Raw genomic sequence first — 13,863 nt, forward strand, 5'->3', positions numbered from 1 at the left:
CTACTGCCCCCGTGACCCGACCTCGGATAAATGGATGGATGGATGGACTCTGGCTTTTATAATTCACGCACAGAGGGTTTTAACTTTTTTTTTTTTAGAACTAAAACCTCTGCCCTGATTTTGATGAACGCGCAACAATTTTTTTCAGGCGGTATTTGTGTAAAAAGGTTTGAGAAGCAATGCATTGGTGTATAAAAACTGTAAATAGTTTTATTTGGGAATAGGCATTAGGGCTATAACAAGACAGTATTGAAACAGAAAATCGCAAGACTCTTTTAAGATAAGGGCCGAGCGCAAGTGGAGCCAGCATGTGTAGCCGCATAAAGAATGTGGCGGCAGCACGGTTACGGCTGACAGTCACCTTTCGGGTTTTCAATAAACACTTGATGATTGACAATGTCTTGTCATCTTTGCGGCACCTGGGTAGTAGACGCTGTCGTGCATCAAGTGTACGTGTGCATCGAATGTATGTGTGCAATGAATCTATGTACGCTATATGTAATATAATGAGGAATTACTATTTGTTATATTGAAACTGTTTAACTTTCAATTTGAAAGCTGTAAGTTTAAGGATAATGGCGACATCGGAATTTGTCATGTTGTTTTCCTGTCCTTCCTGTTTTTTCCAGCTTCTTGTGTCATCGTGAACCGGGTGGAGTGATCTCCTCTGTCGCCAGACCAGAAAGACACCAGATAGTTCCTTGCTACCACATCCTGCTTCGCTCCTGTGGTTTTGCCATTCTCCTTAGATGTTTTTAGTTGTTTTTCTAGTTCTGAGATCTTACCGTCTTCAGCTTTGACATCTTCCTGAGAACCCGCCTCGCTTTAAACTTTTATTTCTTCCTTGTGTACACTTCTTGTCACAGTGCTTTTGTTTGCTTTTGCCTCACCCTTTTTTTTTTTCAGGGATCGTCACAGACTCTTTTTACTATTTGTCAGTGGTGCTCTGCGTTAGTCTTTTCGTTTGTTGCTTTGTTTGGTACCGAGACTTTGTTAAATGACTCCAATGGGATCCGACCAGTTGCAAATAGTTGCAGAACTTTTGATTTGAAGGCTGATAACATCACACTGAAAGTCAGTAGACGCAGAAGCGCTGAAGTCTATTTCACTGAGCTTTGTCTCACACAAAAAAAAAAGTTAAGTCGTTGCCTTTTTCATTCATGCCAGTTTGGTATCTTCAAGATCTTTATGGAGTATTTTGAAATTTCACTTGAATGTCTCAGCATACAGGTAAATGATCGTCTGCAGTCACGCCTAAGGACACAACATCCACATGGGGACTTTGAGACAGCGTTCGAGCTTCGGGAGAAAGAAAGAGGATGTGAAACTGGGGAAAAGCGAGCCCCTACTGTTCAAAAAGGAAGACCATGCTAGTCTTAGGACAGGTGGGTTTCCTGATGGATGTGCTGTCATCGTATAACTAGCTTGCGGTTATTGTTGTTTTTCACTCCAATGTAAAGTCATTCTTCTTGCTCCATACAGAAGTGCTGAGATTGGCAGTGTTTTCTGTGATTTTCCGTGTCATCAACTGTTTCCTGGTTCAGAGCAGCTTCATTCCAGATGAGTACTGGCAGTCTGTGGAGGTCGCCCATCACATGGCCTTCAAATATCCTTTCAACGCAGTTCGTTTTTACACGAGCGGTCCATGCATTTTCTATTGCGCTTGTCCTTATTAGGGTTGCAGGTGTGTGGACTCCCAGTTGATTTTGGTCTAGAGCAGTGGTTCTCAAAATTACTACACCACGGTCGTGTGGTGTCGAGACAAAGGTTGTACCCAAATGCAGAGAAGCAGGGAGGCAAGCAGGACTGCAGGATGCACACAAAAAATAGATAGATTTTGAAAACAAAAAGTCAAAGAAAGCACGTGAAACACAAACATTAAATTAACAATAATAAGTTCCAAAATAAGCGGCACGGTGGCCGACTGGTTAGAGCGTTAGCCTCACAGTTCTGAGGTGCGGGGTTCAATCCCCGTCCCCGCCTGTGTGGAGTTTGCATGTTCTCCCCGTGCCTGCGTGGGTTTTCTCCGGGCACTCCGGTTTCCTCCCACATCCCAAAAAACATGCATTAATTGGAGACTCTAAATTGCCCGTAGGCATGACTGTGAGTGCGAATGGTTGTTAGTTTCTATGTGCCCTGCGATTGGCTGGCAACCAGTTCAGGGTGTACCCCGCCTCCTGCCCGATGACAGCTGGGATAGGCTCCAGCACGCCCGCGACCCTAGTGAGGAGAAGCGGCTCAGAAAATGGATGGATGGAAGTTCCAAAATACAAGGTTCAAAGTAACAAAAAAAACACTGTGAAACAAAATACAGCACGTCACTCATCACTGCAAACTTCAGGGAAACTTGACGTGCTGGAAAATGAAAGGAAAAGCAACAGCATTGAATCAACACAGACAGAAAGAAAGCAGCAAACCAAATACAAACAAATTCATGAAAAAACGAGGAACACCTGGATGAGACACTAGTGGTTGGAGGGAGCTGATTGGTAGACACAAGGAACAGGGTTGACGAGAACAGGTGGAGACGAAAACCTTACAATTTGACAAGACATGAACAACAGACATAGGGAAACAAGAAATAACACGAGCCAAAACTAAACATTCAAAACAATGCAAAAGTCCAAAAGCTCATATCATGACAAACAAAGTACAACCTCAAAATATACTAAGCTCTCATGTAACACCATCATGACCAGCAGTGGGCCTCAGTGTTAATGAAAAACGAGACAAACATTTGATTCCTAAAAGGTATAAAATGGCCATGACCATAGGTGAGGGTAGGAACGTAGATCGACCGGTAAATCGAGAGCTTCGCCTTTCGGCTTAGCTCCTTCTTTACCACAACAGATCGATACCAAGTCCGCATCACTGCAGACGCTGCACCGATCCGCCTGTCGATCTCCCGTTCCATTCTTCCCTCACTTGTGAACAAGACCCCAAGATACTTGAACTCCTCCACTTGGGGCAGGATCTCATCCCCGACCTGGAGAGGGCACGCCACCCTTTTCCGACTGAGGACCATGGTCTCAGATTTGGAGGTGCTGATTCTCATCCCAGCCGCTTCACACTCGGCTGCGAACTGCTCCAATGAGAGCAATGAGACCACCAGGAGGAGACCCCGGGGACGACCCAGGACACGCTGGAGAGACTACATCCTTCGGCTGGCCTGGGAACGCCTAGGGATCCCTCCGGAAGAGATGGATGAAGTGGCTGGGGAAAGGGAAGTCTGGGCGTCCCTGCTGAAGCTACTGCCCCCGTGACCCGACCTCGGATAAGCGGTAGAAGATGGATGTATGGATGGATGGTATAAAGTATTTAATTTTCTTGTACCCCTCCTTGAGCCAACACCTTATCGTGGTGGAGGGGTTTGTGTTTCCCAATGATCCTAGGAGCTAAGTTGTCTGGGGCTTTATGCCCCTGGCAGGGTCACCCATGGCAAACAGGTCCTAGGTGAGGGACCAGACAAAGCACGGCTCAAAGACCACTTATGATGACGACAAAAAATGGACTCAGGTTTCCCTTGCCCGGACGGGGTCCCCCTCTGGAGCCAGGCCTGGAGGTGGGGCTGGAAGGCGAGCGCCTGGTGGCCGGGCCTGCACCCATGGGGCCTGGCCGGGCACAGCTTGAAAGGGTAACATGGGTCCCCCTTCCCATGGGCTCACCATCTGTGGGAGGAGCCATAGGGGTCGGGTGCAGTGTGAGCTGGGCGGTAGCTGAAGGCGGGGACCTTGGTGACTCTGGAGTTGCCCATGGTGAGAGGTGCCGAGCAGGTTTGGGTATACTTATTGCTCCCCGGCTCGGCGCCTGTACGTTGGGGTTCACCCCGGTGGACGAGAGGGTAGCCTCCCTCCGCCTTCGGGTGGGGGGACGGGTCCTTACTGTTGTTTGTGCCTATGCACCAAACAGCAGTTCAGAGTACCCACCCTCTTTGGAGTCTTTGGAGGAGGTGCTGGAGAGCGCTCCCGCTGGGGTCTCCATCATTCTGCTGGGGGACTTCAATACTCACGTGGGCAATTACAGTCAGACCTGGAAGGGCGTGATTGGGAGGAACGTCCTCCAGGGTGCATGGGAGTTCGCCCAACCAGTCTACATATGTTTTTTTGACTTGGAGAAGGCGTTCAACCGTGTCCCTTGGGGGGTCCTGTGGGGGGTGCTTCGGGAGTATGGGGTACCGAACTCCCTGATACGGGCTGTTCGGTCCCTGTACGACCGGAGTCAGAGTTTGGTCCGCATATCCGGCAGTAAGTCAAACTTGTTTCCGGTGAAGGTTAGACTCCGCCAAGGCTGCCCTTTGTCACCGATTCTGTTCATGACTTTTATGGACAGAATTTCTAGGCGCAGCCGAGATGTAGAGGGGGTCCGGTTTGGTGGCCTCAGTATTACATCTCTGCTTTTTGCAGATGATGTGGTTCTGTTGGCTTCATCAAGCCGTGACCTCCAACTCTCACTGGGGCAGTTCGCAGCTGAGTGTGCAGCGACTGGGATGAGAATCAGCACCGCCAAATCTGAGACCATGGTCCTCAGTCGGAAAAGGGTGGAGTGCCCTCTCCAGGTCGGGGATGAGCTCCTGCCCCAAGGGGACGAGTTCAAGTATCTTGGGGTCTTGTTCACGAGTGAGGGAAGAATGGAACGGGAGATCGACAGGCGGATCGGTGCAGCGTCTGCAGTGATGTAGACTTTGTATCGATCCGTTGTGGTAAAGAAGGAGCCGAAAGGCGAAGCTCTCAATTTACCGGTTGATCTATGTTCCTACCCTCACCTATTGTAACGAACTGGGGGTCGTGACCGAAGGAACAAGATCCCGGATACAAGCGGCCGAAATGAGTTTCCTCCGCAGGGTGTCCGGGCTCTCCCTTAGAGATAGGGTGAGAAGCTCGGTCATCCGGGAGGATCTCAGAGTAGAGCCGCTGCTCCTCCGCATCGAGAGGAGCCAGATGAGGTGGCTGGGGCATCTGATTCGGATGCCTCCCGGACGCCTCCCCGGTGAGGTGTTCCGGGCACGTCCCACCAGGAGGAGACCCCGGGGACGACCCAGGACACGCTGGAGAGACTACATCCTTCGGCTGGCCTGGGAACGCCTCGGGATCCCCCCGGAAGAGCTGGATGAAGTGGATGGGGAGAGGGAAGTCTGGGTGTCCCCCGCAACCCGACCTCGGATAAGCGGTAGAAAATGGATGGATGGATGAATTTTCTTGTAACCCACAATAACCTGCAGTTTCAATATTAAATTTGCACTTACTGTATGTGTAGGAAAGTAAAAAAATACTTAAGGATTTGATTAAACTATATTGGACATGTAAATTGAATAAAAATTGTATCTAAATGTTTCAAAACAAATAGTACTAACTACAATTAAACCAGCCAGATTTTTCATTTTTTCTGACATGTTTGAAAACCTTAACAGTGTGACTTATGGGCATCTAACGTGGGAATGGAAGGAGGGCATAAGAGGCTTCACCTATCCTCTCTTCTTTGCGGCCATCTATAAAATACTACACTGGATACACTGTGACTCTGTGTATCTTCTGGAAAGTGTTTTTGGTGTTTTTTTTTCGTCTTTACTTTCAGCCATATTTTGGTCAGCTGTGATTTGTTACTCAAATGAGTTTTCCCTGCAGATTTGGCTGCCCCGACAACTTCAAGCACTCATCACAGCGTTTGCAGATTTCAAATTCTTCTTCTTCCTCAGAGAACTGGAAGATCGAGACGTCGCGAAATGGACGGTAACGATACATGTTTCTGTCTTGGGTGAATGTCAGTTCCGTCGCATGTTGGTTGTGTTCTCGTGCGTGCAGTTCTTCTGCCATCTGTGCTCGTGGTACACATGGTATAGTTGCAGCAGAACGCTGACCAACAGCGTGGAGACCACCATCACTAGCCTGGCTCTGTGCTACTTCCCCCTGCCAGCATCCAAAACACACAGCAGGTCCCCTTAACGTCATAAACGTCTCGATATGTATGTGCCGTGGATTCCTGGCTGACACCTTTTTCGCGTTGTCCGCCCCCCCCAAGCAAAAAATATTTGAGCCTGGTTGCATTCGCGATCATTGTTCGCCCGACGGCCCTGATTGTCTGGCTCCCGCTGTTGATCCACCATTTCTGGCAGGATGAAAACAAACTGAGACTCGTGGTTCATGACTACATTCCCATTGGGTTCGTTGTGTTTCATATATGTACACAGCTTCTGACTTCTGGTTTTTGGAGGTCAAAATGTTTTTGTCTCCTCTCTAGGGCTTCAGCCGTTGTGATTTCAACCCTAATCGACCGCATCTTCTATGAAAAGGTGAAACATACTCTCTCACTGAACACTTACACAATCGTATGACAATGAAACCTAAGATTTTCCCTTGGATTTCATGTTTATTGAAGCCACAAAACAGGACATGCTTTCAGTTGATCAAAGAGCTAATTGGGCTACGTCACACCTCGGCCTATGAAAATGCGGACACGTGTAGCACCCCCGATGCGAACAAGAAAGTCATTACAATCCACATTCCAAACCCAACCGAAAGTGACCTATGACCTTTTCAGCGTACAACTGTGGACCTTTTTCCAACAGTTGAATGCGTCATACTTTTGCACTTGTCTTCCAGCAGTGGTGTCCAATCTGCGGGTCGGGGGCCATTTGCTGCTCGTCCTACGTTTTTGTGTGGACCGCATATACTCAATATAACCTTTGACACGGCTTTGGACTTCTCCTACAGCAGTGGTGTCCAACCTACGGCCCAGGGTCCATTTGCATTTTTGTGCGGCCACAGTTACAGTGCAGGAGTCCAGACTGCCCTTAAATGGTCGCATTTTGCCCCTTATCTAGTATTTACATAAGTGGTATGTATGTATACTACTATTACTATATGATACCCTATAAAGTAGAAATACTACAATAACACCTAACCTACGGGCCTTTTTTGTGCAGCACATATATACTGCACATAACACATTTTTCATCTAAAGACATTGAATATGGAAATTGATCCAAATCCTTTGATATCATACCTTTGTAATTTCGTCACACTCTGTTGCCATTGCCACACCGACAAATTTGTTTTGTCATGCAGTTCTCGTGTTCTCGTCACACCTGTAAATTTTCCAAACGTGTCGATTTGCCTGCCGGTAAACCAACCCGCAGCGCTAGTTATGATTATGATTATGATTATGACCAAATGTGTATATTTACATGCCCCCTTTTATCTGTGTAGCCCGCCCTTCCTGCCTGGGTGGAGTACCCAATCATATTGCAGCAGGGCGTGTCCTGCCTAGAACTCAAGTGAGATTTATAATAAAACCAGCAAGATGATTCAGTTAGCAAGCGGACAGTGTGCTGTTTAACAAATATATTTGTTATATTTCACTATGACAGTAGTGTACAAGCTTGACAACATCCAACTAAACACGTCTGATGAAAAGCCACAGTTTCAGCCTCATTTGAAAAAAGACAAAATAATGTGACTGAAAACTTCAAGGCAACGCAAGGCAATACGGCTGTATTTGCCTTTCATACACAAGATAACTAAACATTCGACATGATTAAAGACGTGTAAAAACAAATACAGTACAGAAATACATCCATTTGCCGTAGCGCGTATACAGAAATACAAGTGACTAAAATTACCAAAAGAACGTAAGGCACATTTCTTGACTTCAACCACCCAATAGCAACATTACCAGTCTTCCTTTTTGCTGCATTTAATAGAAGGTCACCGTTAATATTGTTATGTAGCAGTTGATGCTTTTTTTTTTCTAGCTATGAATCTATTTTGGTCACGTACATGTGATAACATTCAAATCAAGGTGCTACTGAATAGCTTACTGACAGTGGAATCCCGTGAACTTCTTTTCGGGCTCAGAGAGCGCGGCGCTAAGAGAGGAGTTCACATATTGGTATACGAAGTATTCACAAAGCTCAACTGCTATTGATGTGTTTGACCTTTCAAATAAAAGTTCTTAGACCACAGTCACATTTTTGGTATTTATGGCGCAATAGGATGCTGGTTCACTCCAGGAAAAATGCATACTCTATGAGTGATGCTTGTTCAATTCAAAGTGAGTCGTCTTCCGCCAGAAATTAGGGTTACAACGTGTTTATTTTACAATTCCAATCCATTTCTCTATGGCACGACATTTAAATATCAGATTACTGTATCAGATTTGACAGTTAAGTCACAAGACTTTCCTAAAAAGCGTGATGTGGGAATGAAATTGTGTTAAAATGTTAAAATGATAAAGTGAAATTTATCTTGGCTGCCTGGGAGCTCCGCAGCCGAATAGCTTTGATCCCAGAATGGCCTCAGATACTTTATTACTATCAAATGGCAAAAAAGGTAAGTCAAAATAGAGTATGCGAGTCAAGAGATTGCTTTGAAGGCCAGCGTCGATGTGTGCGTAAATGAAAGGATGTTTTTGGTTCGTCAGTTGTTTTCTGTTGTGTAGTGGATCTTCGTGCATTTCAACTTCCTGAACGTGAACGTCTTGGACGGAGTGGCCAACTTATACGGCACCCACCCCTGGCACTGGTACCTCACTCAGGGCTTCCCCGTCATAATAGGCCCCCATCTCCTGTTCTTTTTTTACGGATGCTTCCTCGCTTACAAAAGGTACAGAATTCTGCTCGTGACCATTGCTTGGACCATCGGCGTATACAGGTAACGCATCGGAATTCTCTCTCGCTCGCTCTCCCCTCGGATCTACTAATATCAATCCGTCTAGTAAACTCGTGGCATGTTTGAATTCTTTTCAGTTTGCTTCCTCACAAGGAGTTTAGATTCATCTACCCTGTGCTTCCCTTCTGTATGATCTTTTGTGGTAAGTCCCTGTCACAACCCTTTACAACTTCAGTCCTAATAGACTCCATGCCTGTTTTTAAATTGGCTGCTATAACAAAAATAAATAAATAAATACAACTCAAATCAAAGCAAGCTTTGTTTATGGAGCACTTTTCATACAATGATATCCATCTCAAAGTGAATTATATACTATAGTTTAAATCAATCCCTTCCTCCCACTCATCCACATAGAGACATACATACATGCACACACACACACACACACACACACACACACACACACACAGAGTTAAAAAATAAGAAATGCCTCCTGATGACACCACAAAGAGGAAGTATACTGTATACAAGATGAATAGGACTGGGGCTAAAATTGATCCCTGTGGCACACCACATGCTATTTCATGGATTTCAGAGGAGCATGTACCTAGACTTACCATAAAAGTTCTGTCGGTGATGTAGAATAAGAACCATTTGCGTAAAGTGCCAGAGAGGCCAAGCAGGTGTTTAAGTCTGTTTAATAGAATAGTGTGGTCTACTGTGTCAAAGGCAGCACTAAGGTCCAGCAGAATCAACAGAGTTAACTTGCAGTTATCAGCCTTCACTAATACATTTTATGTGTGTGTATGAAAACTGACTACACTTTTACTACACTGTTTTCTTTGTGGTAGCACAATGGGCGACTGCTTAGCACATCAGCTTCACAGTTCTGAGGACCTGAGTTCAAATCCGGCCTGGCCTTTGTAGAGTTTGCATGTTCTCCCCGTGCCTGCGTAGGGTTTCTCCGGGCACTCCGGTTTCCTCCCACATCCCAAAAGCATGCATGCTCGGTTCATTGAAAACTAGATGTGTGTGAATGGCTGTTTGTTTCTATGTGCCCTGCGATTGGCTGGCAACCAGTTCAGGGTGTCCCTCGCCTCTCGCCCATAGTCGGCTGGGTTAGGCTCCAGCACGCCCGCGACCCGCGTGAGGAGAAGCGGCACGGAAAGTGAATGAGTGAATTCTCGTTGTTTTGTAATTCATTTCATGATGAATAATTGAACTTTTCATTTCGAACATGCAGTAGAAATAAATGAAGACAAATGTACAATATAAGTATCCTATGCGGAAATACTTTGTAGCAAGGAGCTAGTCAATTACCTTACACAAATCCTATCCTAAGACAAATGATCCGTCAAGAAATATACTATCCATCCATACTATAAGATATGCCCATATATAGGCTCACATACATTGATACATCTCCTCCACCCCCCATGCACTGACTCAGTTCTCCCCTTTACACACACTTCTACCCGGTGGGACGTGCATGGAACATCTCAACATGGTCAACAGATGCCCGAGTCACCTTATCTGGCCCATATCAACGTAGAGAAGCAGCGGCTCTCCGCTGAGCCCCGCCCAGATGACCGAGCTTCTCACACTTCTCACACAAAGGGAGAGCCTGTGCACCCGACATAGGAAACTCGTTTCGGCTGCTTGTATCCGCAATCTTATTCTTTGGGGTCATGACCCACGTGACCATTTGTGTCTGTTAACAGGAGCGTCGGTGGCCCGTATGAGAACGTGGCGAAGAGCAGCCGCTAGTTTTTTGTTAGCATCCAACCTGCTCATAGCCCTATACACAGGCCTGATTCATCAACGCGGCGCTCTGGACATCATGAGCCACATCCACGCACTTTGCCGCAACGCCTCAGAGCCGGACATCCTCTTCGCCATGTCCTGCCACTCCACGCCTTACTACAGGTGCCAAACTGCACGACGAGTCCTTCGCTTACTCCATATTTTGCTAGGTTATAGCCCTCGTGGAGCTTGATGGTAAAGCCTAGGAATACCTACAGTGGACACACACCTCTTCAAATGCCAGGTTTTTGTGGTTTAAGAAAATGAGCCCAAGACAAAACATTTCAAAACCTTTTCCACCATGAATACAACCTATAGCACCTGTACAACTCCAATGAGAACATGAGATGAGGTCGCACAAGCGTGCCACCCTCTTCCGTCGAAATAAATGAGTGAATCTCAGGTGTTTCCTTAGATTTGCTTTTCTGTCCGGTCGAGGCCTGAGCGTTTTGCGCTAACACCGACTGCTATTTCGGACTGTTCTTTATTCCCTACATATTGATTAAGGCGCCAATTCCATCAGAAGAACAACAGCCCCAAAGCACAGTAGACATTTTATATGCGCATGTCCAAGGACATTCTCAAAACTGAAAAATGAACTTAAGGCCATAACATGACGAAATGTGGAAAAAGTGAAGCGCTCTGAATGTTCTCCGGAGGCGCTGTATGGAGACCCGGAACAGGCAGCTGAAGGTTTTGCCTCCCCTTGCAGCCACGTGCACTGCCCACTAAAGATGCGGTTCCTCGAGTGCCCGCCTGATCTCGGCCAGGCGGACTACGTGAACGAATCGGACCGATTCAACGAGGACCCGCTTTTCTGGCTCCAAACTTCGTATCCGCATGCACGTTCACTTCCTACTCACGTGATTCTCTTTGACGTTATGGAGAAGGTAAAAAGTGCAGACAAATCTTGTCAGTGTCGCTTTCAAAGTTCATGCTGATCTATTTTGATCTTTTTTTTGTAGAAGATCTCAGCATTTCTGGGTGAAAACAACTACACGAAAACAACAGACATATTTCACACTCATTTTCCCGAGGGAGGACTTGGACGAAGAATCTTTATTTATGAAAGGCGTCGACCGCCACTGGAACATGTTGGCGGCCATTTCTGACTTTATGCACGAGCTGATGTGTTTTGTTTTGTTTTTTTCTCAAGCTTTGTTTATTGGGTTTTTACAAGTGAATACAAGTGCATCAAAACATTGACAAATTGTGCAACGTTCACATTTTCTCTTTGGGAAAAGAAAATCAGGAATCAGGATCACAAGCTTTATTACGAGGAAAATTTGCAGATACGGACAGTCCTTTGAGTGCAAATATAAAATACAAAATTTGGAGCACAAGAAGGGAAAAGTTAAATGGGCAGGCAACTAGTTTTTCAGAAGGTATTTGTGTCAAAGGTTTGAGAAGCGGTGCCTTGCTGTATGTAAACTTTAAATGGCAGTTTTATCGGGGCAAATGCATTATTATGGCGTTCCAGCATTGAAAGTGAAAGTTGCCATACTCTTAAAATACGAACCTGTGTCGTCTTTGAAATGGCGACACTCCCCATCCGATGCCCAGAGTTTGGGCCTCTGTTCCAGACGATATGATGAGTCAAGAACACAGCATCCACATGGAGACTTTGAGACAGCGCTCAATTTTTGGGAGCAAAGAGGAGGATGTAAAACTGGGGAAAAGCCAGCCCCTCCCTCCTCAAAAAGGAAGCATCCAGCCAGCATCCAAAACACACAGCAGGTCCCCTTAACGTCGTAAACATCTCGATATGTATGTGCCGTGGATTCCTGGCTGACACCTTATTCGTGTTGTTCCCTCCCGAGCAAAAAATTGTTGAGCCTGGTTGCAGTCGCGATCATTGTTCGCCCGACGGCCCTGATTGTCTGGCTTCCGCTGTTGATCCACCTTTTCTGGCAGGATGAAAACAAACTGAGACTCGTGGTTCATGACTACATTCCCATTGGGTTCGTTGTGTTTCATATAGCCTCCTCTCCAACACCAACTGCCCTCACGACATCCTTCGACCTTCTCTTTGCTCTTCCTCTCGCTCTCTTGCCTGGCAGCTCCATCCTCATCATCCTTCTACCAATATACTCACTCTCTCTCCTCTGGACGTGTCCAAACCATCCAAGTAGCTGCTCTCTCTAACTTTGTCTCCAAAACATCGAACCTCGGCCGTCCCTCTGATGAGCTCCTTTCTAATTTGATCCAACCTGGTCACTCCGAGAGCGAACCTCAACATCTTCATTTGTTCTGCTTCCTGTCGTCTCTTCAGTGCCATTGTCTCTACTCCGTCCATCATGGCCGGCCTCACCACTGTTTTATAAGCTTTGCCCTTCATCCTAGCAGAGACTCTTCTGTCACATAACACACCTGACACCTTCCTCCACCCGTTTCTTCACTTCCTGACCACACTCCCCATTGCTCTGGACGGTTGACCCCAAGTATTTCAAGTCCTCCACCCTTGCTATCTCTTCTCCCTGTAGCCTCACTCTTCCCCCACCACCACCGCTCTCGTTCATGCACATATATTCTGTCTTAGTTCGGCTAATCTTCATTCCTCTTCTTTCCAGTGCATGCCTCCATCTTTCTAACTGTTCCTCCACCTGCTCCCTGCTTTCATTGCAGATCACAATGTCATCTGCAAACATCATGGTCCACGGGGATTCCAGTCTAACCTCATCTGTCAACGTATCCATCACCACTGCAAACAGGAAGGGGCTCAGGGCTGATCCCTGATGCAGTCCCACCTCCACCTTAAACTCCTCTGTCACACCTACAGCACACTGTTCTGCTGCAAATTCCATCAGAAGAAAAACAGCCCCAAAGCATCGTAGACGTTATATATAGCCACTGCATGTCCAACAAGATTTTTTGTTTAACACGTTTCCAAGAATTCAAAATGAATTTATTCAATTTTAGAATAAGGCCATACATAACATGACAAAATGTGGAAAAAGTGAAGCACTCTTGATTCTTTCCGGATGCGCTGTACGGAGACCTGGAACAGGCAGCTAAAATGTTTCTCTCCCATTGCAGCCATGTGCACTCCCCACTAAAGATGAGGTTCGAGCGCTCACCTGAACTCGGCCGGGCGAACTACGTGGACGAATCGGAAACATTCAACGAGGACCCGCTTCTCTGGCTCCAAATTACATATCCACATGCACATTCACTTGGTTCTCTTTGACATTATGGAGAAGTTCAAAAGTGCAGACAAATCTTGTCAGTGTCGCTTTCAAAGCAGACACGTTAGTTCACGCTGATGCGTTTTTATGTTTATGTTGTCGAAGATCTCAGCATTTCTGGGTGAAAACAACTGCACGAAAACAACAGACATATTTCACACTCAGGGAGGAGTTGGAAGAAGAATCTTTATTTATGAACGGCATCGGCAACCACAGGAACGTTTGGCGACCATGTCCGACTTCATGCAATAGCTGATGAAATAATAATAATC

The 13,863-nt window shown here is 46.2% G+C and overlaps 1 protein-coding gene across 7 annotated transcripts; it reads left to right on the forward strand.

The window, feature by feature from the left end:
• The first annotated feature begins 629 nt into the window (after positions 1 to 629).
• On the forward strand, positions 630 to 13,615 carry LOC133469420 (GPI mannosyltransferase 3-like). 7 transcript variants are annotated; one of them, XM_061756503.1, is made up of 13 exons: positions 644 to 1,136; positions 1,224 to 1,385; positions 1,483 to 1,606; positions 5,414 to 5,530; positions 5,621 to 5,726; positions 5,799 to 5,929; positions 6,016 to 6,156; positions 6,235 to 6,286; positions 8,434 to 8,645; positions 8,741 to 8,805; positions 10,325 to 10,529; positions 11,119 to 11,296; positions 11,372 to 13,436. In XM_061756503.1, exons 2-13 carry the CDS (start codon positions 1,274 to 1,276, stop codon positions 11,516 to 11,518), a joined length of 1,590 nt encoding a protein of 529 aa, XP_061612487.1. In that variant the 5' UTR covers positions 644 to 1,136; positions 1,224 to 1,273; the 3' UTR covers positions 11,519 to 13,436. The 7 variants fall into 7 exon arrangements, with proteins under 7 accessions (XP_061612496.1, XP_061612476.1, XP_061612449.1 ...); XM_061756492.1 differs by adding an exon at positions 13,443 to 13,615 and having other exon boundaries at positions 634 to 1,136; positions 5,414 to 5,929; positions 11,372 to 11,390; XM_061756474.1 differs by having other exon boundaries at positions 640 to 1,136; positions 5,414 to 5,726.
• The last annotated feature ends 248 nt before the right edge of the window (positions 13,616 to 13,863 follow it).

This window comes from Phyllopteryx taeniolatus, chromosome 2 (assembly GCF_024500385.1).
Source record: "Phyllopteryx taeniolatus isolate TA_2022b chromosome 2, UOR_Ptae_1.2, whole genome shotgun sequence".
NCBI lineage: Eukaryota > Metazoa > Chordata > Actinopteri > Syngnathiformes > Syngnathidae > Phyllopteryx > Phyllopteryx taeniolatus.